Source organism: Diceros bicornis, chromosome 17 (assembly GCF_020826845.1).
Source record: "Diceros bicornis minor isolate mBicDic1 chromosome 17, mDicBic1.mat.cur, whole genome shotgun sequence".
NCBI classification, from domain to species: domain Eukaryota; kingdom Metazoa; phylum Chordata; class Mammalia; order Perissodactyla; family Rhinocerotidae; genus Diceros; species Diceros bicornis.
Genome location: NC_080756.1, coordinates 37531576 through 37552452, shown reverse-complemented (window position 1 = coordinate 37552452; position 20877 = coordinate 37531576). Strand labels below are relative to the sequence as shown.

At 35.3% G+C, this 20877-nt stretch overlaps 1 protein-coding gene across 1 annotated transcript in view; it reads right to left on the bottom strand.

Annotated features, from left to right (window-relative positions):
• DNAI7 (dynein axonemal intermediate chain 7) overlaps window positions 1-20163 on the bottom strand; it is a 51415-nt gene extending 31252 nt beyond the window's left edge. Inside the window, exons 1-7 of the mRNA XM_058558640.1 lie at window positions 20084-20163; window positions 18241-18332; window positions 15655-15756; window positions 14678-14815; window positions 10183-10329; window positions 7668-7771; window positions 5671-5980 (exon numbers count right to left, since the gene is read on the bottom strand). Coding sequence (XP_058414623.1) covers window positions 5671-5980; window positions 7668-7771; window positions 10183-10329; window positions 14678-14815; window positions 15655-15756; window positions 18241-18300 — 861 coding nt within the window. The 5' untranslated portion in view covers window positions 18301-18332; window positions 20084-20163. The remainder of the gene's footprint in view (window positions 1-5670; window positions 5981-7667; window positions 7772-10182; window positions 10330-14677; window positions 14816-15654; window positions 15757-18240; window positions 18333-20083) is intronic.
• Between the last annotated feature and the right edge of the window lie 714 nt (window positions 20164-20877).

Below are 20877 nucleotides of genomic sequence, written 5' to 3'. Positions count from 1 at the left end.
CTGGACAGCCACGTGCGAAAGAATGAAACTGGACCACTATCTTATGCCATACACAAAAATTAACTCAAAATGGATTAAAGACTTGACCATGACACCTGAAAACATAAAACTCTCAGAAAAAAACATAGGTGGTAAACTCCTTGACATCGATCTTAGTGATAATTTTTTGGATTTGACACCAAAAGCAAAGGCAACAGAAGCAGAAATAAACAAGTGGACTACATCAAACTAAAAAGCTTCTGCACAGAAGAAATAATCAAAAAAATGAAAAGGCAAACTACCAAATGGGATAAAACATTTGCAAATCAAATATCTGATAAGGGGTTAATATCCAAAATATATAAAGAACTCATATAACTCAATACCAAAAAAACAAACAATCCAATTAGCAGATGCGCAGAGGATCTGAAGAGACATTTTTCCAAAGAAGACATACAGATGGCCAACAAGTACATGAAAAGGTGCTCAACATCACTAACCATCAGGGAAATGCAAATCAAAACCACAATGAGATATCACCTCACATCTGTTAGAATAGCTATTATCAAAAAGACAAGAAATAACAAGTGTTGGTGAGGATGTGGAGAAAAGGGAACCCTGTGCACTGTTGGTGGGAATGTAAACTGGCGGAGCCACCATGAAAAACAGTATGAAGTTTCCTGAAAAAAATTAAAAATAAGAACTAGCATACGATCCAGCAATTCCACTTTTGAGTATTTATCTGAAGGAAATGAAAACACTAATTTAAAAAAATATACCCACCCCGTGTTCATTGCAGCATCATTTACAACAGCCAAAACTGGGAAGCAACCTAACAGTCCATTGGTGGATGAATGGATAAAGAAAATGTGGCACACACAATGGAATATTATTCAGCCATATAAAAGAAGGAAATCTTGCCCTTTGTGACAACACGGATGGACCTTGAGGGCATTATGCTAAGTGAAATATGTCAGACAGAGAAAGACAAATACTGTATGATCTCACTTATATGTGGAACCAAAAAAAAAAAAAAAAAATCAAACTCATAGATACAGAGAACAGACTGGTGGTTGCCAGAGGTAGGGGTTGAGTGAAATGGGTGAAGGGGGCCAAAACGTACAAACTTCCAGTTATAAAATAAATAAGTCCTGGGAATGTAATGTACAGCATGGTCCCTACAGTTAATAATACTGTATTGTATATTATTGTACATTTGAAAGTTGCTAAGACAGTAGATCTTAAAAGTTCTCATCACAAGAAAAAAATTTTCTAACTACGTGTGGTGATGGATGTTAACTAAACTTATTGTGGTGATCATTTCACAGTTTATACAAATATCAAATGATTTTATTGTACACTTGAAACTAATATAATATTATATGTCAATAATATCTCAATTAAAAATTCAAAAATTAAAAAAGTATATAAAATCTATATCATGTTGAATGGCTACTAATATTCGGCTGATGAATATTTTTTTTTTTTTTTTTTGTGAGGAGATCAGCCCTGAGCTAACATCCGCCAATCCTCCTCTTTTTTTTTTTGCTGAGGAAGACGGCCCTGGGCTAACATCAGTGCCCATCTTCCTCCACTTTATATGGGACGCCACCACAGCATGGCTTACCAAGCAGTGCGTGGGTGCGCGCCCGGGATCCGAACCAGCGAACCCCGGGCCGCCCCAGCGGAGCGCGCGCACTTAACCGCTTGCGCCACCGGGCCGGCCCCTCGGCTGATGAATATTTTATAATTAATCTGTGGACTATATTTGCTACTATAAAAAATACTTCAATGAACATCATAGTATATTCATTTTTATTTGTCTTATTATTTCATAATAATAAATTACTAAAATTAAAATCACTAATAATAGTACATTTACATAGTGCCAAATTGCCCTTCAGAAAGATCGTACGAATTTACACTTCTATCCACAGTATGTGAAAATGCCTGCTCCCTGTCATGTTCAATCTGATAAGAAGAAATGATATAATGTTGGCTCTAATTTGATTACTTATTTGGTTGAGTATCTTTTCAGATATTTATTGGCTAGTTGCATTTCTCTTCGTATCTGTCTACTCAGTCCTTTGCCTAATTTTATATTAGGAAATTCTCTTCTTAGCAATTTGTATGAGTTCTTTATTTTAGGATATTAACCCTTTGTTTTATACATAAGTTTAAATATTTTTCTCAGTTCATTGTCTTTCATTGTATATTATAGTGAGGTTATTTGGCTACGCAAATGGTTTATGGTTTTGGTTTTGATGCACTGATAAGTAAGAAAGACCTTCTCAGTAAAGATAAAATAACTTCCTTATGTTCTCTTCAAATACTTTTATTATTTTATGAGTTTTGATTAGTTTGTTTTTATATTTAAACCTTTAATCTGTTATTTTTTAAGTCTGTAGAGTGAAGTATGAATAGAAATTTATTTTATTTCAAATCTTAGCCAGCTGTCCCAGTGCCAATTATTATATTAAACTCATCCTTTTCCTTCTCAATTTCTGGAACTTCTTTTATACAGACCTTGGACCTCCTACTTCTTTCCACCATATTACTCCCCACCAACCCCCCCACTCCCCGCCATAAATTCCATTGAGTTATCTTTGTCCCCTCTTTTGAGTTGCTGATTCTCTTTATAAATCTGGTGATTTTTGCCCCCCTGCCGGTAACTCTCACTTACAAAAGGTGGTTGACACTGTTCAGAATTAGTGGCAAGTGTAGGCCCAGTTGACAATTGTTTATGTCTGCTCTCTCTCCTTTCCTACCCAGCTTAGCAGGGCAAGTGTTCCCCCCCCCCACCCCGAGGAAGATCAGCCCTGAGCTAACATCCATGCCAATCCTCCTCTTTTTGCTGAGGAAGACCGGCTCTGAGCTAACATCTATGGCCAGTCCTCCTCTTTTTCTTCCCCAAAGCCCCAGCAGATAGCTGTATGTCATAGCTGTACATCCTTCTAGTTACTGCATGTGGGACGCCGCCTTAGCATGGCCAGAGAAGCGGTGCATCGGTGCGCGCCCAGGATCCGAACCCAGGCCGCCAGCAGCGGAGCGCACGCACTGAACCGCTAAGCCACGGGGTCGGCCGGGTCAAGTGGTTTTGAGTTGGGGATTCTTCACTCTATGCACGTACTGCCCTTCCTCCCCACAACAATCCTCCTTCAGCACAGGAGACAGCTTTTCCTTCCTGCCTTGGTACACTTAACCACTACTATGGGATTCTTCTGCTTCTGTGGAAATCATAAATACTCCAGCATTATGCATATTAACTTTTTCAGAATGCTATGGGTTTTGGAAGGATGAGAGAGCACATACACATAAGCATAAGCATCTACACACATATACGTTTGGTGTGATGAGAGGGTTGGTTCTGGAAACAGGAGTGCTAACTGAATTAAATGTTATTTTCATCTCCTAGGCAATTTTCTCTTTTTAAATCCCCTGATAACATAAAGTTCCTCCAGCTAGGTTCCTCAATCTACCATTCACACAATTCTTGATCAAGCTTCTCAGGCTGTGGAGAAGTTTCATGGAGTATAACTACTTCATATCACTAATTGTCTGCTGATCTTTACTCTGAGTTTCCTAGACTACTTATTTGAGGACACTCTCAATATTCCATAAAACATGCATTTTACCATTACACCAATGCTTTTCCTTGGTGTACTTTTGTGGCATTATCAACATTTGCATTGGCATACCTGTAGTCATCATTATAAGTTGTTCAAAACTGTTCAATAAAACATTAAATAATAACAGAAAAACCAGATGTAGTTAAACACATTGGTAAGGGCCATTCAAATGAGGAAAGCTTAATTTGGTACCTTCCAGCTCACTGGTAGAGAGTAAAGGAAATGACTCCTTACTGTAGTAGATGACAGGCCTTGAGAAAAATATATAACTGCACTGTTTAGTATTACAGTTAATTCATACGCTTATATTTGTAATATAAAACTATTTCCAAAATTAATGGAACTATAATAACTCATCACTGCATGAGGGTGCTTTAACTGAGAGATGTGCCTAAGAAAGAATTGCATAAACCATGTAAATTCAAGTAATACTTCAAATTATATGTTTTCTAATTCTTATTCACAATTTTCAAATAAATAATGTGAAATTCTTGGGTAAAATGTTGATGGGTTTTCATAAAATATTAATTATGAACAAGGAACTTGAGGGAGAGAAATTATCTAATATTTTTATCAGATCAAGACCAAACATTTTATATACTGTTTTCATATAAGAATTTTGATATCTTTTTATTTATTCTTTGTTTTCATGAATTTTCAATCACAAATCCTGCCAAATTTCATTTTAAGTTAATGTATTTTCATTTTAGTTTTTACTACATATTTAAATGATGTTAAGTCCAGGGCCCACTTACTCATTATTTTTTGCCCCCTGGAAATCAGTATGTCCCTTCCACTCAGATCTTATTAGCTAAAGCAAGTCACAGTCACACCTAACTTCAAGGGAATGAGGCGTGTAATCATCCCTTATGTTCAGGAAAGGGAAGAGAACTGGAAATATTGTTGAATTCTAGTCAAGCAACCATGCTACCTGAGAGGTAAAATGAAATTTTTTATTTTAAATAAGCTATTGGATTGCTCAAAGAACATTTTTAAAAAAGTGACAAATTTTTAAAGAAAAACAAATTGCCTATTTCCCACCTCTGTAAAATATCAGCTGTATTCAGGTTTCTGAGTTCTCTTCCCCTTATGTCTTTTTGACTTTTACATGGTTGTAATCATATTCTAAATACTATTCTTTGCACTGACTGTCATGTCATATCTTTTTGTATATTGCCATATAATCTATAATTTTTGATTCTGGTGTAATATTTAAAATGGAATTTTTCAATTAAATATGTTCTTAGAATATCTAATAATTCCTATTCTGATTTAAATTTGTATTCAATCTAATTCTTAACCCTTACCTGTGTTTAAAGAAAATAAACTATTACATTTCATATCTTAGGCACTTGAGGGAAAACCTGCTATTTCTGGTCCTTCCTAAAATGCAAATTGTCTATGGCCAAACAAAAAATCTGCTTAGTTCTGAGAAAATAACACTAAATTCTAAAGAGACAATTTACTCTAACATAATAAGTAAGTAACTTGAAAATCCTGGAGATAGAAAGAAAAAAGAATAGAAACCAACTAAAGGAATTTGATTATTAAATTGTTCAAATAATATGTTGTTATATCTAAAGATGTCAAGTTTTAAGAGAGGAGTACAATAGTTTAAGAAAATCAATTTTTACTTCATAAAATTCTTTCTTACAAAACCAAAAGCTGAGAAAGTATCAGAGTAATGTAAGATAATCCCTCAGTTTGTGAAAGTACTTACTGGGAGTTTCCATTTAATGGCAAGTTCCTTTAAATGAGTTTGAAATACAATAAATACGCAAAAATTAAATTGCTTCAAAGCTTTTCAGGAGTGTAACTAAAATAAAAACAAGCAATTCCTGTGCTGAACTTCAGCATGTTGAAGCAACAGGCTCAACTATGAATACTAACTACTAATAGAAAGCAAGAATAAAAAAATACACATTCAAAATTAACCCATTGGCAAGCAAGTGGCTTTCAGACAATTTCTAGTTCTTTAGGAAAAAATCTTGAGAATGCTTCAAGGGAATCTAATAACACTTGTTGCATGAAGAAAAAACATATGCATTTAAATGTGGCCTACCATTGGTACTTCAGTATCACCTTGTGGCTCAACTTGTATTTCTTCCTCATGAACTGAGTTAGATTCATTTTCTTGTTGTTTACACTCATCTTGGAACTCTTCACTGATTGCTGCTTCTAAATTCTTATCTTCCTCTCCAGCAATGTTAGTTATTGTGGAAGTACGTTCTTGTAAAGCTGTTGGAACAGGATGCAGTGGCGTGACATGATCATAGCGAGTATGCAGGAGTCGTAGAGCAATGTCACTTGTTGCTAATATCCTTGGAATTTCAAATCCAACTTGTGTTTCAGAGAATCGGACACTTCTGTGCCTGTTAATAATTAATTTTAACAAAAAAAAGGATGAGGCCCGAGGAAACTCTAAGTGTGCTGCAAATTTATATTTAAGCAGCATTTCTCTCCACTTTAGTTTTGCCAGTTTTGAGTCCAAACCCATACTTGCTTTCTTTGCAGCATTTGGCCCCAGTTGCTGATGTTACCCTTCTGAAAACACTCTCTTGGGATCCATGACCCCACACTCTTCTCTTCCATCCCTGGCAGCGGCTTCTCTGCTTCCCTTCTATGGCCTTCTTCCTAACCACTCCTTAAATGTCGATATTACTCACCTCTCCATCCTAGGCCCCCTTTTTTCTCCCTTACATTCATAATACCCTTGGATATTATTATTTCTATGGCTTTGATTATTATTTATATTATCAGGAGTTTTAATTCTATGTTTCCTGGAGTGGCGTAGGGGGAAGAAGCATCCCTGAACGGACTTGAAGAGGTCCAAAAATGCCCTTACATATGTGTTAGCATAAGTAATAACATAAAGTTCATAAGTCTATGACTCCCCAGTAGTTAAAAACTATTGATCTATATGCTAATGACTCCAAAAAATATATCTCCAACTCAGATTTCTCTCAACGCTTTCAGACAGCTGCACTTTCACATTTCATAGGCACTTTAAACCCAACAAGTCCAACACTGAACTCATCGTCCCTCCAACCCCCCCGACCATCACCAGCAAAATAAAACAAAACTTGTTCTCCCTCCACTATTCCTGACCTTAGTAAAAGATACCACCTAATTCTCTTCATAATCCTGGGTAGTTAATATAAGGCTATTCATTTTACGTTTATTCTTTTAAAATTATACAGATTAATTTCCTTCACTATTCTGTATGTAACATATTTTACAACGAAAAAAGTTATATTAATATATTGTCTCTGATTAGATTTAAACCAGAGTATTTTATAGCAAATGGAACTTGGAGAATATTTTGTTCATTTCTTTTACTAAATATCAAAAATAAAGCCCAATTTTTTCCATTGTCGTATGACTAGTCTTTTCAAAGCTGGGGCAAGAACCTAGGCCTCCTAACTTTTATTCTGGTAATTTTTTCCTATAACTCACTGCCATACTAACTCGATGAATTTGAAATGTTTAAGATCAAGCAGCAACCAATTGATCATGAACTTATCACTCTCACTATCATTCCTCAGAAAGATATTATTTTGTTGAAATTAATTGGGTAAACAACACTTAAATATCTAAAAAATAATAAATATGAAAGGAAAGTATTATTTTTGACAGTTCACAAATATAATTTTCTTTTTAAGCTTCATATTGCTATGTAGAAAGCACCTACCACTTCTATTTTTGGGGGGAAGAGGGAGGTTAAGTGGGTAAAGAGAAGGGGAAGACCTGATATTTATTCAGCATATATTTGTACTAGACACTATGCTATGACCTTCACATGCATTAATACTTAATCCTCAACCCAATCTTATTAAGTCAAGTACTATACTCATCATTTTACTGTTGATATACTGAAGCTTAACAAAGCTAAGTAACTTGCCAAAGGTAAATGGCAGGTCTGTGATTCAAACCCCAGTTGGCTGATTTCCTGACATGGGTTTTCCCAAGTACGCCCTGCTGTTATGCAACAGGCATCTGCCTGGTCATCATGACGTGACTCGGATGTCTTTTGACCTACAGTAACGCCCATGGGTATACCTTGGATTCTTCTTGAGGTTTGCCCACACATATAGAGTAACATTTTCATCTTGAATGACTTTTTCCATATTTCCACTGTCCAGATCTGCTAAAGTACTAGCTTGCTGTAAGGGAAAAATGAAACATTATAAAAGATTAGAGGCCTCATAAATTATGCAAATGGGATAAGTTATTTCACCACTCAGGTGATGGATTCCTTTCATTACTTAAGAGAGTAATTTGGGTAAAAATAAGGTTCAACCAAAATAACAAAGAATTGTTTTAAAAAATTCTCTAAATGATACAAACATATTTACTTAATTAAATGTGCTTCCCCTTTTCTACTCAGTTTCTCTTAAGGTGTCTAAGGATTAAAGTTGCTCCTATATTCCCAGGTAGCACTTATCTATTACTATTATGCTACCCTTTTCAATTTTAACATTATCATGACTTTTCATTTTAACTATACACATGCTTCTTTACCTGTACTTTATTAAAATGTAGATTATGCTACTGCAAAAGTTAGCCTATTTCTGAACATATCAAGTTTAGAAAACAAAACATCCAGTTTATGGAATCCAGATGAGTCACGTGTTTACTACTCCAATACTTGATATCCAACATTAAATATACAGGTTAAAGACGTTCTCAAGAATTTTTTAATGAACACTAACATAGCTTGATGCCTATTGCTCAAGAAATTAGCTCTCTTAATGGGCTTAAATAAATCAATATGCATTTTGGTTGCTATAATGTAAAAATTTGAAAGTATTGGGGATTGAATTTATTGCCATTTTTTAAGTGATTGTTCCCCCACATTTTTTGTTCTGTGACATTATCTTTTGAAGTATCTAAGATAGTTGTCTTGTAGAACTGTTCCACATTGTAGATTTATCTGTTTGTTTCCTCATCATATTGTTTAACTTGCTCCTCTATCTCCTTTATTTTTTGTACACTGGAAGTTAGGTCTAGATAGGTTTAATTAGATTCAAATCAATCATGTTCAGCAAAAAGGCATAAGTTATGTTGTATTCTTCATATTGCATCCTTTCTGGAGGCATATGATGTCCCACTATTAACAATGTGGACTTGATCCCTTGGTTAAGGTGGTAACTACCCACATCTCCCCATTGCAAAGTACATTTTTCCCATCAGTAAGTGATCTGTGGTCTAATACTTTGGCACTGTGAGAATAATGTGTTCCTCAACAACTTTTCACCTAATTATTTAGGTAGCCATGATGATCCTTATCAATTATTACACTGGGGATTGAAATATGGTGATTTTTCTGACTGACCATTCCTTCTACATTTATCAGATGACATTCTTCTGTGAAGAACTGTTCTCCCCACCCCCCATCCCACACTCTCCCTTCCTTTTTGGAGTATCACAATGGACTCATGGATTTTTATTTATTCAGTGTGTTATAATCAATTATAGTCATTATTCTTTCTGATATTCAAATTATCCCAAATTTGACCAGTGGGAGCCTCTTTAACCTAGTCCTGTCCCTTTGGATATGACTCCATTAGTCTTTCAGCATTTATTTGCTTTCTAGCACAAGATAACTCAACCTCATCTTTTAATAACTCAACTTCATCTTTTACTTTTCCTGCCCCAGACCTGGAATCAGCCATTTACCCCAATTAGACCTGGTTCCTTTTTATGGAATAAAAAGAAATCTAGTTCATACTGATATTTCCATTTCAAATTTAACATTACAGTATTTGTTTTTCTAATCTTCTTTTCTTTTATATACTGTATCTTTTTTCTCTTAAAATAAAAATTTTGATTACTAATAATTATAATGCATTTTCTTACACTATGAATAAAATAGTTGCAAAATTATAATATGAATATTACTGCTAACAATAAACTTAGTGAAGTTTAAGCCTTCTTTGCAGTTTTTTTGTAATTAGAACATAGTCTACCAAGGCTATACAGACGACTGTGCTCTAGACCAAAAGAAACCAAGAGACAACATAGCCAAAAGCAATGTGACCTTAGATTGTTTTCTGATCTAAAAAACAAAATAAAACAAAAAAGCTATAGAAGATATTCATGGCATATTAGGGAAAATTTAAATATGGACTGGATATTAGAAGATATTATGGAATTATTATTAATTTTCTTAGGTATAATGGTTTTACTATTATTTGGATATTATCATTAGTGCTAAAATATTTTGGAAAAATAGAGTGACTACCAGTAATTGTAACTTGTGTCCATTAATTTATTTAGAGTGAATATCTAATATATAATGTTTTATGAATTTGTTTCCATAGTGATCCTAGTAAACCTTAGCAAGTATAAGAAAAAAACTAGACCAGCTATAAGAATAATGTTTTATTTAGTTAAAAATAAAATATTTAGTTCTTAAATCTGGATAAACACATGTGCCTTAAATTATTCTACTGACTTTTCCACAACCTTTTACTTAAAAAAAAAAAGATACTGGATTTTTTTTATTACATACCATAAAATTTTAATTCTCATAAAAGTTAATAACAACATATAAGCAAAATATCACACTTACTCTGAGAAGTACTTCTGTGGCTATGTTAAACTTATGATGAAGGAGCTCCTGCAGTTCTAGAATTGATCCTTGATACTGTATTACATTTTTATCTTGCAAATCATATGGTGGAGTTTCCAATAAAATTAATTTCAATTTGTCAATTAACTAGAAAGTAAAGGTATAAAGTAAAAACATAAAGTAAACATTTACTATAAAAGTAAATTAATCTTCTGACAAATAGTCAAGGAAAAAGCGAAAAGGGGGATGTTCTATCACTTCTGAATTGAGGAACACATCTTAGTGTCAGTAAAACATATAGAGATCCCTTCCTGTATTTATTCTATTATTTAAGATCATAGAAAAATAAAATATTTCCTCCAAAAACTCCATGATAAGAATTCTCGACTATGTGTAACAGAGCTTTCATTAGCAAGTTGATAGACTAGGCACAGCTTGTCATTACCTAAGACTGTGGAACAACAGGAGTAACAACAATGAGGAGGAGAATAAGGAGAATTACTAACTATTTACGGAATGCTTAATACGTGCCAGGAACTGTTCTAAATGCTTTACATGTTTTAATTCATTCAATCCTCATCATAACTCTATGAGGTAGATACTGTTATTGTGCCTATTTTATAGATAAGGAAACTGAGGCACATCCGTCCCACCTGCAAGGAGCTCGGAAGATGCCACTCCATCCTAACAACATGCAAAAAGTTGAAGAGACTGAAAAATCAACAACTCTTTTTTGATTCAGAAAGGGGAGGACACAGGGCAAACCCCTACCCCCGAGATTGGAGAGACCCGCAGGTGAGTACAGGGAGTCAGCTTTCGGGAGCAGACTCAGGAGCAGGAGCCACCGCAGGAACCAGCACCGGGCAGGAAAATCTGAACTATAAATGACGAATTGCTGGAGGCTCAGCGAGGACAATGCTGTGAGTTAAAATCTCCAGGAGGACGCAGTCATGGGAGGGGGAGAGCCCACAATATTGTGAGATTTACCTCCAGGAGCTTGACCAGGGCCCCACAATAAATATGGGAGAAAAATGCCCTTGTGCTTCCAGCAGAGGGAGGGGTAAAGGAACTGTTTTAAAATATGCTAGAGCATTCTGTTCTTCTTAACAAGGCCCGATCTCAGGGGAAACTAACTAACTAGAGCCTAACCTGCTGGAGTTTTACCAGAGCCTAACTCACCTGTGGGAAAGGAAATATGCAACTCCATCCCCTCCCACCTAAGAGGGCATAAGAAAAATTAAAAACCCTGTGAAGTTCACAGTCCAGAGGCACAGGCTCACTAAAAGACTGAGACCTAATCACAGGACTACAGAACTCTTCCCTAGCTCACAACCACATTACTAAAGGCCTATCTACAGCAGTTCCTTTTACCCAGTACACCATGTCTGGCTAACAAGAAAAAATCATAAGGCATACCAAAAGGCAAAAAACACAATGTGAAGAGAGAGCAAGCATCAGAACCAGACATGGAAAGGATGTTGGAATTATCAGCCCAGGAATTTGAAACACCTATGATTAATATGCTAATGGATATCTAATGGATAAAGTAGACAGCATGCAAGAACAGATGGGCAATGTAAGCAGAGAGATGGAAATCCTAAGGAAGGAAGGAAGGAAGGAAGGAAGGAAGGAAGGAAGGAAGGAAGGAAGGAAGGAAATTTCTTTTCTTCGAAAAGAAATGCTAGAGATCAAAAACACCGTAACAGAAATGAAGAATGCCTTTGATGGGCTTATTAGCAGATGGGACTCAGCCGAGGAAAGAATCTCTGAGCTAGAGGATAAAAACCAAAAAGCAAAGAGAACAAAGACTGAAAAAAAAACCCCAGAATATCCAAGGACTGTGGGGACCACTACCAAAAGGTATAACATACACATTAACAGGCATACCAGAAGCAGAAGAAAGAGAGAAAGGAACAGAAGAAATATTTGAAATAATAATGACTGAGAATTTCCCCAAATGAATGTCAAACACCAAACCACAGATCTAGGAAGCTCAGACAACACTAAGCAGGATAAATGCCAAAAAAAACTACACTTAGGCATATCATTTTCAAACTACAGAAAATCAAAAATAAAGAAAAAATCCTGACTGAAACCAGAGGAAAAAAACACTTTACCTTTAGAGGAACAAAGTTAAGAATTACATCCAACTTCTCAGAAACCATGCAAGCAAGAAGAGCGTGGAGAGATATTTAAGTGTTGGGAGAAACTGAGGCACAGCATGATCAAGGAACAACTAATAAGTGGCACAATTGAGTTTCGAGCACTGACACAGATAATGTATAGAAAATTTCTCCATTAAGAGAGGCAGCATAGTAGTGTAGGGTAGTATGCACTGAAGCCAGAATGCTGGGCTTCAATCTTAGCCGCCTCTTACTAGCAGCACGAACTTGGGCAAGTCATTTAACATCTCTGTGCCTTGACTTCTTCATTTGTAACATGTGGAGAATGGTGCCTACCTCATAGATTTATTATGAGGATTCAGCAAGTTACTATTTCTAAAGCTTGGCATAATAAGCATTACATAAGAGTTTGTCAAATAAATAAATTTGACAATTTGGAACTTGGTGTTTACCATGGGGTCACTGCTATGCAATTCCTTCTGTTCCTCTTGAGGCTTCCTGCTTTAGTTTCCTATTGCTATAATTACTCTCCTCTTTGGTCTCCTGTTTTGTTTTTATTACCCTTTTCTCATCTTCCCTACTATTTATTACTTCTGTATCCCACATTCGTAACAGGAAGATGTCACTTTCAGCTCACCACTGGTGAACTCGAGTGCTACTTCCTGCTGCCTCCTTGCTAACTACAGAGCACCAGATTCCAGGACCAGCATCGTGGCATGGCAGCCTTCCTGGTAGAGAGGATGTGCAATGGCAAGAACACTGTATGACGAATCCACTGGTGTCCAAATACCTCACAGGGTATGGGAGGCTCTTTGGAGCCTTTGGAAAGTCAGAGTATGGCCCATCTAAGGTCTCATAGGGGACTGTAAGCAAGGCACAATCTATGTTTCTTCATATGTAAAATGAATCTCATAAACTTGCTGTTTGAGTTAACTTAGGCAATGCATGTTATGAGCTTAACAGAGTCTAGAGTTACTCCATCTTATAGCTACATGAAGAAGGAGGAAACCACAGTGGCGAGAAGCACAAAATGTGGTGAGGAAATGGAACAAAAAGCATTAGAGGATAATAGGACCAAGAGGAGTGAATTCCTTCTAGTTTCTACTATTATGTAGGTATGTCTAAGTGTGGATTTCTTTCTCTTTATCCTAACTTGGGATCTGTTGGGTTTCTGGAATCTGAGGGTCCATATCTTTCCTCAATTCTGGAAAATTGTCAGCCATTATCTCTTTGAATATTGTCTCTCCCTCATTCTTCTACATCTCCTTCTAGTACTGTTTTCCAATATATTTTTAGCCCTCTTTGCTCTATCATACATGTCTGTTAACCACTCTTTCATACTTTCCATCTCTTTATCTCTCTGTGCTGTCTTCTGGTAAATTCTTCCAATCTGATTTCTGACTCATTCGTGATTAAGAATTCTCAGTAGAGACATTTTTGTTTTCCCTTCACTAAGCTAAAGATGAGCCCAACAAGTTCTTATCATCTCCCTTTGCAGAGTAGGTTTTTTCCCTATTATCCACAATACCTTTTTGAGGCTCCCAGCCATATTTGGGGTCTCTGATCCAACTTGCCACCTTGCATGTACCCTAGGCTTTGCCTCCTGATGGCCCTTTGAACCAATGCTAAGCCACCAGGGGTAAACAGATAGATACTCTCTAGCAAGCCACTGACTTCAGACTTGCCTGTTTTTCTGAATTGTTTTTATGGCCTCCAAGATTTTCCCTTACTTTCTTTTGAGCTAGGCAATGGATTTAAATATCATTAAAAAAATTTTTTGTCTAGCATTTTTAAGTGCATTATAAAATGGTAGCTCCTCAGGCTAGCCTATCCATTCTATTTGCAGAAATAGAAGGTAGGAGGATATTCTTATTCATCTTTGTACTTCCAGTGCCTAAAAGGGTAGGTGCCTGACACATAGTTAACCTTAAAAAACACGTGATAAACCAATGTTACTGCAATAAACAAAAAATTTAAAAAAATAAATAAATAAAAAATAAAAAATAAAAAACATGTGTACTGGATCACTGAATAGTGGATAATTCCAGCTGATGATAAAATCATACCCTTTTCCCTCCAAGTTATCTACATAAATGGATGTAACATTTTTTTTTGGCTTGAATTAGACACGCATATAGTTAATGTTTCACATTTAGGTTATGTTGACCTTATCTAAGATGGCAAGAGGTTTTTAGGAATTGTAAAACTAAAAAGAAAACAAAAAGATTAGCAAATATTTTTCTTCCTAGCCAAGGAAGCAGCAGTGTTATTAATTGCCAAATACTACGTTTAATTTATTTCTATTTTTGGAGTCAATATCAGATAATTTGCAATTTAAATAATTTAAAATTATAGAATACTTAAGTACTTACCTTTAGCACTAGTTTACTCTTTGCAATCACTTCCTCAAAAGTCTCATTTGTTTCCTCTTTCCACAAGCTAATAAAGGTATTAATTTCTTGGGCTATTGAAGGATCAGGACTCCCATCACATTGAATGTAGTGTTTCCACTGTGAAATAAAACGTTTGAAGGTTCACACTGATGAAAATTCAGCCAAAGATTAAATTACTTCTTTTCTGAAGTATGAGTTCTCATAACCTAGTTTTCCCAATTTAGGCAAAAACCATATTATAACTTTAGTTACTTGAGATATCCCTAAAATAACCAAATTCTTCTTCATCAAAATAATTTATAAACCTCAATAATTCAATAGAAATTCTATTTATTGTCATATTTTTATTTTTAAAATAGTAAGTTGGTTTTGTTTTGCTTTCCTCTCTAATCATATAGCTCTTATATTTACGAGAGCCAACACTTGGGCTAATTTCTATTTCTCAAATTATTACTAACTGTTAATTGCCATTGGCATTTTAGTAGGAGTCCTTCCATTTATTTTGTAGTCTATGGAAATTCTACATTTGTAATCATATTGTACTTAGAATTTTTTGCTTAAAATTACACCATAATCATCTTTTGCCATATTATTACAGTTTTTCCTTTTTCTCCTGATAATTACCTATCTTGTTTCCAAAGTTACACTGTTTTGAACAACACTAGATTCCCTTAAACTCAAGGTTTTTATATTTTAATTTAGGATAATTTCCTCAGTATAGATTCCCCAAAATTAAATCAGAGTCAAAGGATATAAAAATTTCAAGGATCTTATTATTGACAAATAGTTTTCTACACAGCTATATGAATTTACTTTGCTACAAGCAATGTGAGAGATTTGTCAGATTAGATATTTTTTACAGACAAATTTAAAGTTTCTTTGGATTAAAAAGGACATCAGACTATAACTCCCTCTTGTGGTACAAAAGTATCAGCTCAAAAAAAAGTCAGTCTTACCTGAGAAAGTAATCTAATATCTCGTTTCAATTTCTCTGCTTCAGGAAAACACCCCTCTAATAAACAAAGTTCTTCAAGTTCTTCATTTCTCCTTTCTAGATCCTGTTGCAGGGGGATAGATACACTGATCTGCTCTTTAATTTCAGTTTTGCATTTCACAAGTAGCATCTAAAATTTACTGGGCAAAGTATATAGTTTCAAAATGAATACTAAAATTAGTTTGAACATAACTGATATTTCCAAAAGGTTTCATCTGAAACAGTGGTTTGCAAAATGTGATCTGCAGACTCCTGGTAGGTCCCCAAGACTCAGGATCTGTGAAGTCAAATCTATTTTCAAAATAATACTAAGACATTATCTGCCTTTTTCACAGTGTACACATTTGCACTGATGGTACAAAAAAACTGCTGGGGCCTTAGAGCAAATGAAGGCACAAACTGTACTAGTGGTCATATTCTTTGTGGGGAGGGTTGGTAAACAGCCAGTTTTACAGAAGAATGACCTGATAGAGAAGTGAAAATTATTAATTTTATTAAATGTCAACCCTTGAGTAGATGTCTTTTTAATATTCTATATGATAAAATGGGAAGTGTGCATAAAGCACTTCTGCTGCGTATCAAGGGACAATACTGTCTTGAGAAATAAACATTTGTGCAATTATTTCAGTATTTGGGCAGACATTCTCTCAAAAATGAAGGAATTGGGCATGTCACTTCCAAGAAACAACTCAAAATATTTGTTGCCAATGATAAAATTCAAGCTCTCAAATAGAAATTTGAATTTTAGAAAATTTGTATCTACCACTGTGAGCCTGACAGTTTCCCAATCCTTAAAAACGTTTCTAATTTGATTGGAGATGATATTAATGCATAAGATCTTTTTTGATAATGAATAATAAAAATGTGTTAACATTTGGAAGAAAATGACTCAGTGAACCAAATTTTTCCAAGCAACAATGCATGACGTTGCAAAATCACACATGAACACAAGATCTATTCAAAGTGTAAGACAGATCAATGTTTTAGTGTAAGAGTATGAAAAGTTCATTGATATGGTTTCATATTCCACATTAAGAAACTACCACTTATTGAGCTTTGGTATAGTATCAAAGAATATCCACAATTATCTGAAAGGCTATTTCAATATTCCTCCTTTTTCCAACCATATATCTGTGTGCGGCCAGATTTTCTCCATATGCTTCAGTCAAAACAACACATTGTAACAGATGGAATATTGAAGTAGATATGAGAATCCAGTTGTCTTCTGTTAAGTCAGACACTAAAGATATTTTTAAAACATAAACAATGCTACTCATTTTCCTAATTTAAAAAAATATATAATGTGTGTTAAGGGATGTAAACTAGACTTATTGTGGTGATCATTTTACAATATATACAAATATTAAATCATCATGTTGCACCTGAAACTAATATAATGTCATGTCAATTATATCTCAATAATATATAATTATTATATAATAAAATATATATTTAATTATATTTATACATATATGTATTACATACATATATTATATATAATATATAATACAGAAAATATATTATATATGTATTATGTATTTATATATTTTATACATAAATTATAAAATTTATACAATTATATAATATATATACATAATGTATATATAATGACATATATAATATATAATGACATATATAATTATATATAGGTATTTTATTTCTTAAAAATATGTTAATGAATTTACTTATTTTTATTAATGTTTATTTTTAACAATGTTTAATGTCTACTTATATAATAAGTGTTTTAAAACTTCCCAGATTTAACTTCTAATATGGTAAATATTGATAGATATAACCTATATAAACAAAATCCTCTTGGGGGTCCTCAATTTTTAACAGTAATGAGGTTTTGTCCTGATATCAAAATCTTTCAGAACTACTGATCTGAAAAATTCTGGCAAAAAGAGAAGTGAAACTAAAAAAGGAGAGGTAAAATTTGAATATTTTTCAGTTCTTTTTAATTATCTATAAAACAGATTGAGGGGGGCCGGCCCGGTGTCACAAGCAGTTAAGTGTGCGCGTTCCCCTGCGGAGACCTGGGGTTCCCCGGTTCAGATCCGAGGCGCGCACCGACGCCCCGCTTGTCAAGCCATGCTGTGGCGGCATCCCATGTAAAGTGGAGGAAGATGGGCACGGATGTTAGCCCAGGGCCAGTCTTCCTCAGCAAAAAAAAAAGAGGAGGATTGGCAGATGTTAGCACAGGGCTGATCTTCCTCACAAAAAACAAATAAATAAATAAATAAAAAATAAAACAGATTGAGAATGATAACTTAATGGTTACAAGCATGGGCTTGAAGCAAGACTACTTATGTCCAAGTCCTGGCTCAGCAATTTATTAGCTGCTTAATTTCTCCATTCTTCAATTTCCTTATCTGTGGAATGTGGGTAATAATGTCACCAACTTTGTGGTAGGATTAAATGAGTTAAACCAATTCATATAAGCCTAAATATTACTGGTAGCTATGGGGGAGAATGACATTAAATGGCCAAACAGATCTGATAACCACATAGTTTGTCTTCATTAATAATATTTTTAATGTTTATTTACTTTTGCTTCAAGTTGTTGCCATTTTTCTTTCTCAATTCGCTTTATTTCAAGCCTTTCCATTTCTTCTTTTTCATATTTCACACGGGCTTCCTCTAAAGAACCAAAAAAATTTTTTCTCAGTGACTAAATCAATCTATTTTTAAGACCTTAAAGTTACTTCAAATATTTTCAAGGTGTTGTGGTAGAATATTTTGTAGAAGTCACAACCTTTATTATGTGCTAGAAATAAGACAAGTGCTAGATTTCCTTCAAAAAAGTAACATGATTGTCAAACTTTCTAGCCAAAAAAATAGGCCCACAATTATATGTCTCTTCTCCAAAAGTTTATAGCGATCCAGTAATGATTTTAACCAATAAAAAATGACAGATCTATCATGGGTAATTACAGAGAGGTAAAATCTTCAGATTTCTATAACCTTGTGACATCTACATCATCAGAAGCAATTACCTTAATCTTCTCTTGCTTTCACTATTAAACACAAAATATGAAATATATGTTAAAGAATATGAGTTTAACCCAATATAATAAAACATTCCCCAAGATCTAGATCCTGATATTGTATTCTTCGAGTTACCTCAAAATGATTTATATGGGGCTGGCCTGGTGGCATAGCCATTAAGTTTGCGTGCTTCGGTGGCCCCTGGGTTCGCAGGTTCAGATCTCAGGCAAGGATTGACGCACCGCTGGCCAAGCCATGCTGTGGCTGCATCCCATGTAAAGTAGAGGAAGATGGGCACGGATGTTAGCCCAGGGCCAATCTTCCTCAGAAAAAAGAGGAGGACTGGCAACGGATGTTAGCTCAGGGCTAATCTTCCTCAGACACACACACAAAAAAGAATTAAAAAGGATTTATATGGTCGAACACAAAAAATCAACATGGAACCCGAGGACAGACTTTTAACTCTGAATCCACAGATGTTCTTTTTTTTTTTTTTTTTGAAGATTTTATTTATTTATTTTTTCCCCCCAAAGCCCCAGTAGATAGTTGTATGTCATAGCTGCACATCCGTCCAGTTGCCGTATGTGGGACGCGGCCTCAGCATGGCCGGAGAAGCGGTGCGTCGGTGCGCGCCCCAGATCTGAACCCGGGTCGCCAGCAGTGGAGCGCGAGCACTTAACCACTAAGCCATGGGGCCGGCCCTGAATCCACAGATGTTCTTAATGCTAAAAGCTACAACCACTTGAAATATTCAGATTTTTTAAATCACTTTTTGGTATTTTAAATAACCAATACTTTTATTAATTTTTGATTGACATCTTTTTAACAAATGAAAGTCCTCTTGAAATTTGGCAAATAAATATTAAACTATAAGAACAGAGGCTGCTGTGTGTCTTGCTCGTGTATATTTCCCAGGTTTCACGTATTTGAGTTTCAGAATTCTCTCTGCACAATCAGCGCCAATGCCCCTAATTTCATCAGTAAATATAAACATTTCAAGATAAGGCTGCCAGAATTAGCAAATAAAAACACAGGATGCTGAGTTGAATTTGAATTTCAGATAAACAGTGGACTTTTTTTTTTTTGGTTTAAGTACGTCCCAAATATCGCATGGGGTGAATTATCCCGAATTATCCATTGTTTACCTGAAATTCAAATTTAACTTGTCATCCTGGATTTTATCTGGCAACTCTACTTCAAGATATATCTGAAAGTGATTGGTGTGTACTAACAGAACTTTCTGGGTACCCTATAAATAGTAGGTATCTATTATAAAACTGATTAAACTTGAAAAATTAAGTAATTCTGAAAATGCTTTAAAAAAATATTGACTAGATTACAGAAATACCAACTATTGTTAGTATCACCTGCATATAAAAATAGTATCACTGTGTATTTTGTACCTTCCTCTTTTTGTCGTCTCTCTTCCTCCTCATGTAGCTGCTTCAATCGTTCAGCTTTGGTGATTTTCTTTTTCTTACTGCCAGACTTAACAAAGGCCAGAACATAAAAAAAGGCTATTAACACGCACCCAAATTTGCTTCCATGAATCCAGTCTTTCACTGATTCAAATATGACTGCCTACTATGTGCAAAGCCTTGACTCAGTGCATTGAGGACAAAGTATGGAAACAAGTAAGAAAAATAAGCATATAAATTATTCAAAGGTAAGAGTGACAGTCACAAGTATATATGATTTAAATAATTCTCTCATTCCCATTGTCCACATCTTTAAAATGGTGCTAAACGGGGGCCGGCCCGGTGGTGCAAGCGGTTAAGTGCACGTGTTCTGCTGCGGCCGCCTGGGGTTCACCGGTTCGGATCCTGGGTGCGAACCGTCGCATCGCTTGGCAAGCCATGCTGTGGCGGCGTCCCATATAGGGTGGAGAAGGATGGGCATGGATGTTAGTCCAGGACCAGTCTTCCTCAGCAAAAAAAGGGGAGGATCGGCAGATGTCAGCTCAGGGCCGATCTTCTTCACAAAAAAATAAATAAAAAAAATAAAATGGTGCTAAACAAAACCTTATTTCATTGTTGTACGGATTAAAATAAAATATATGCAGGGGCCAGCCCGGTGCCGCAAGTGGTTGGGTGCGCACATTCCGCTGCGGCGGCCTGGGGTTCGCCGGTTCAGATCCCGGGTGCGCACTGATGCACCGCTTGTTAGGCCATACTGTGGCGGCGTCCCATATAAAGTG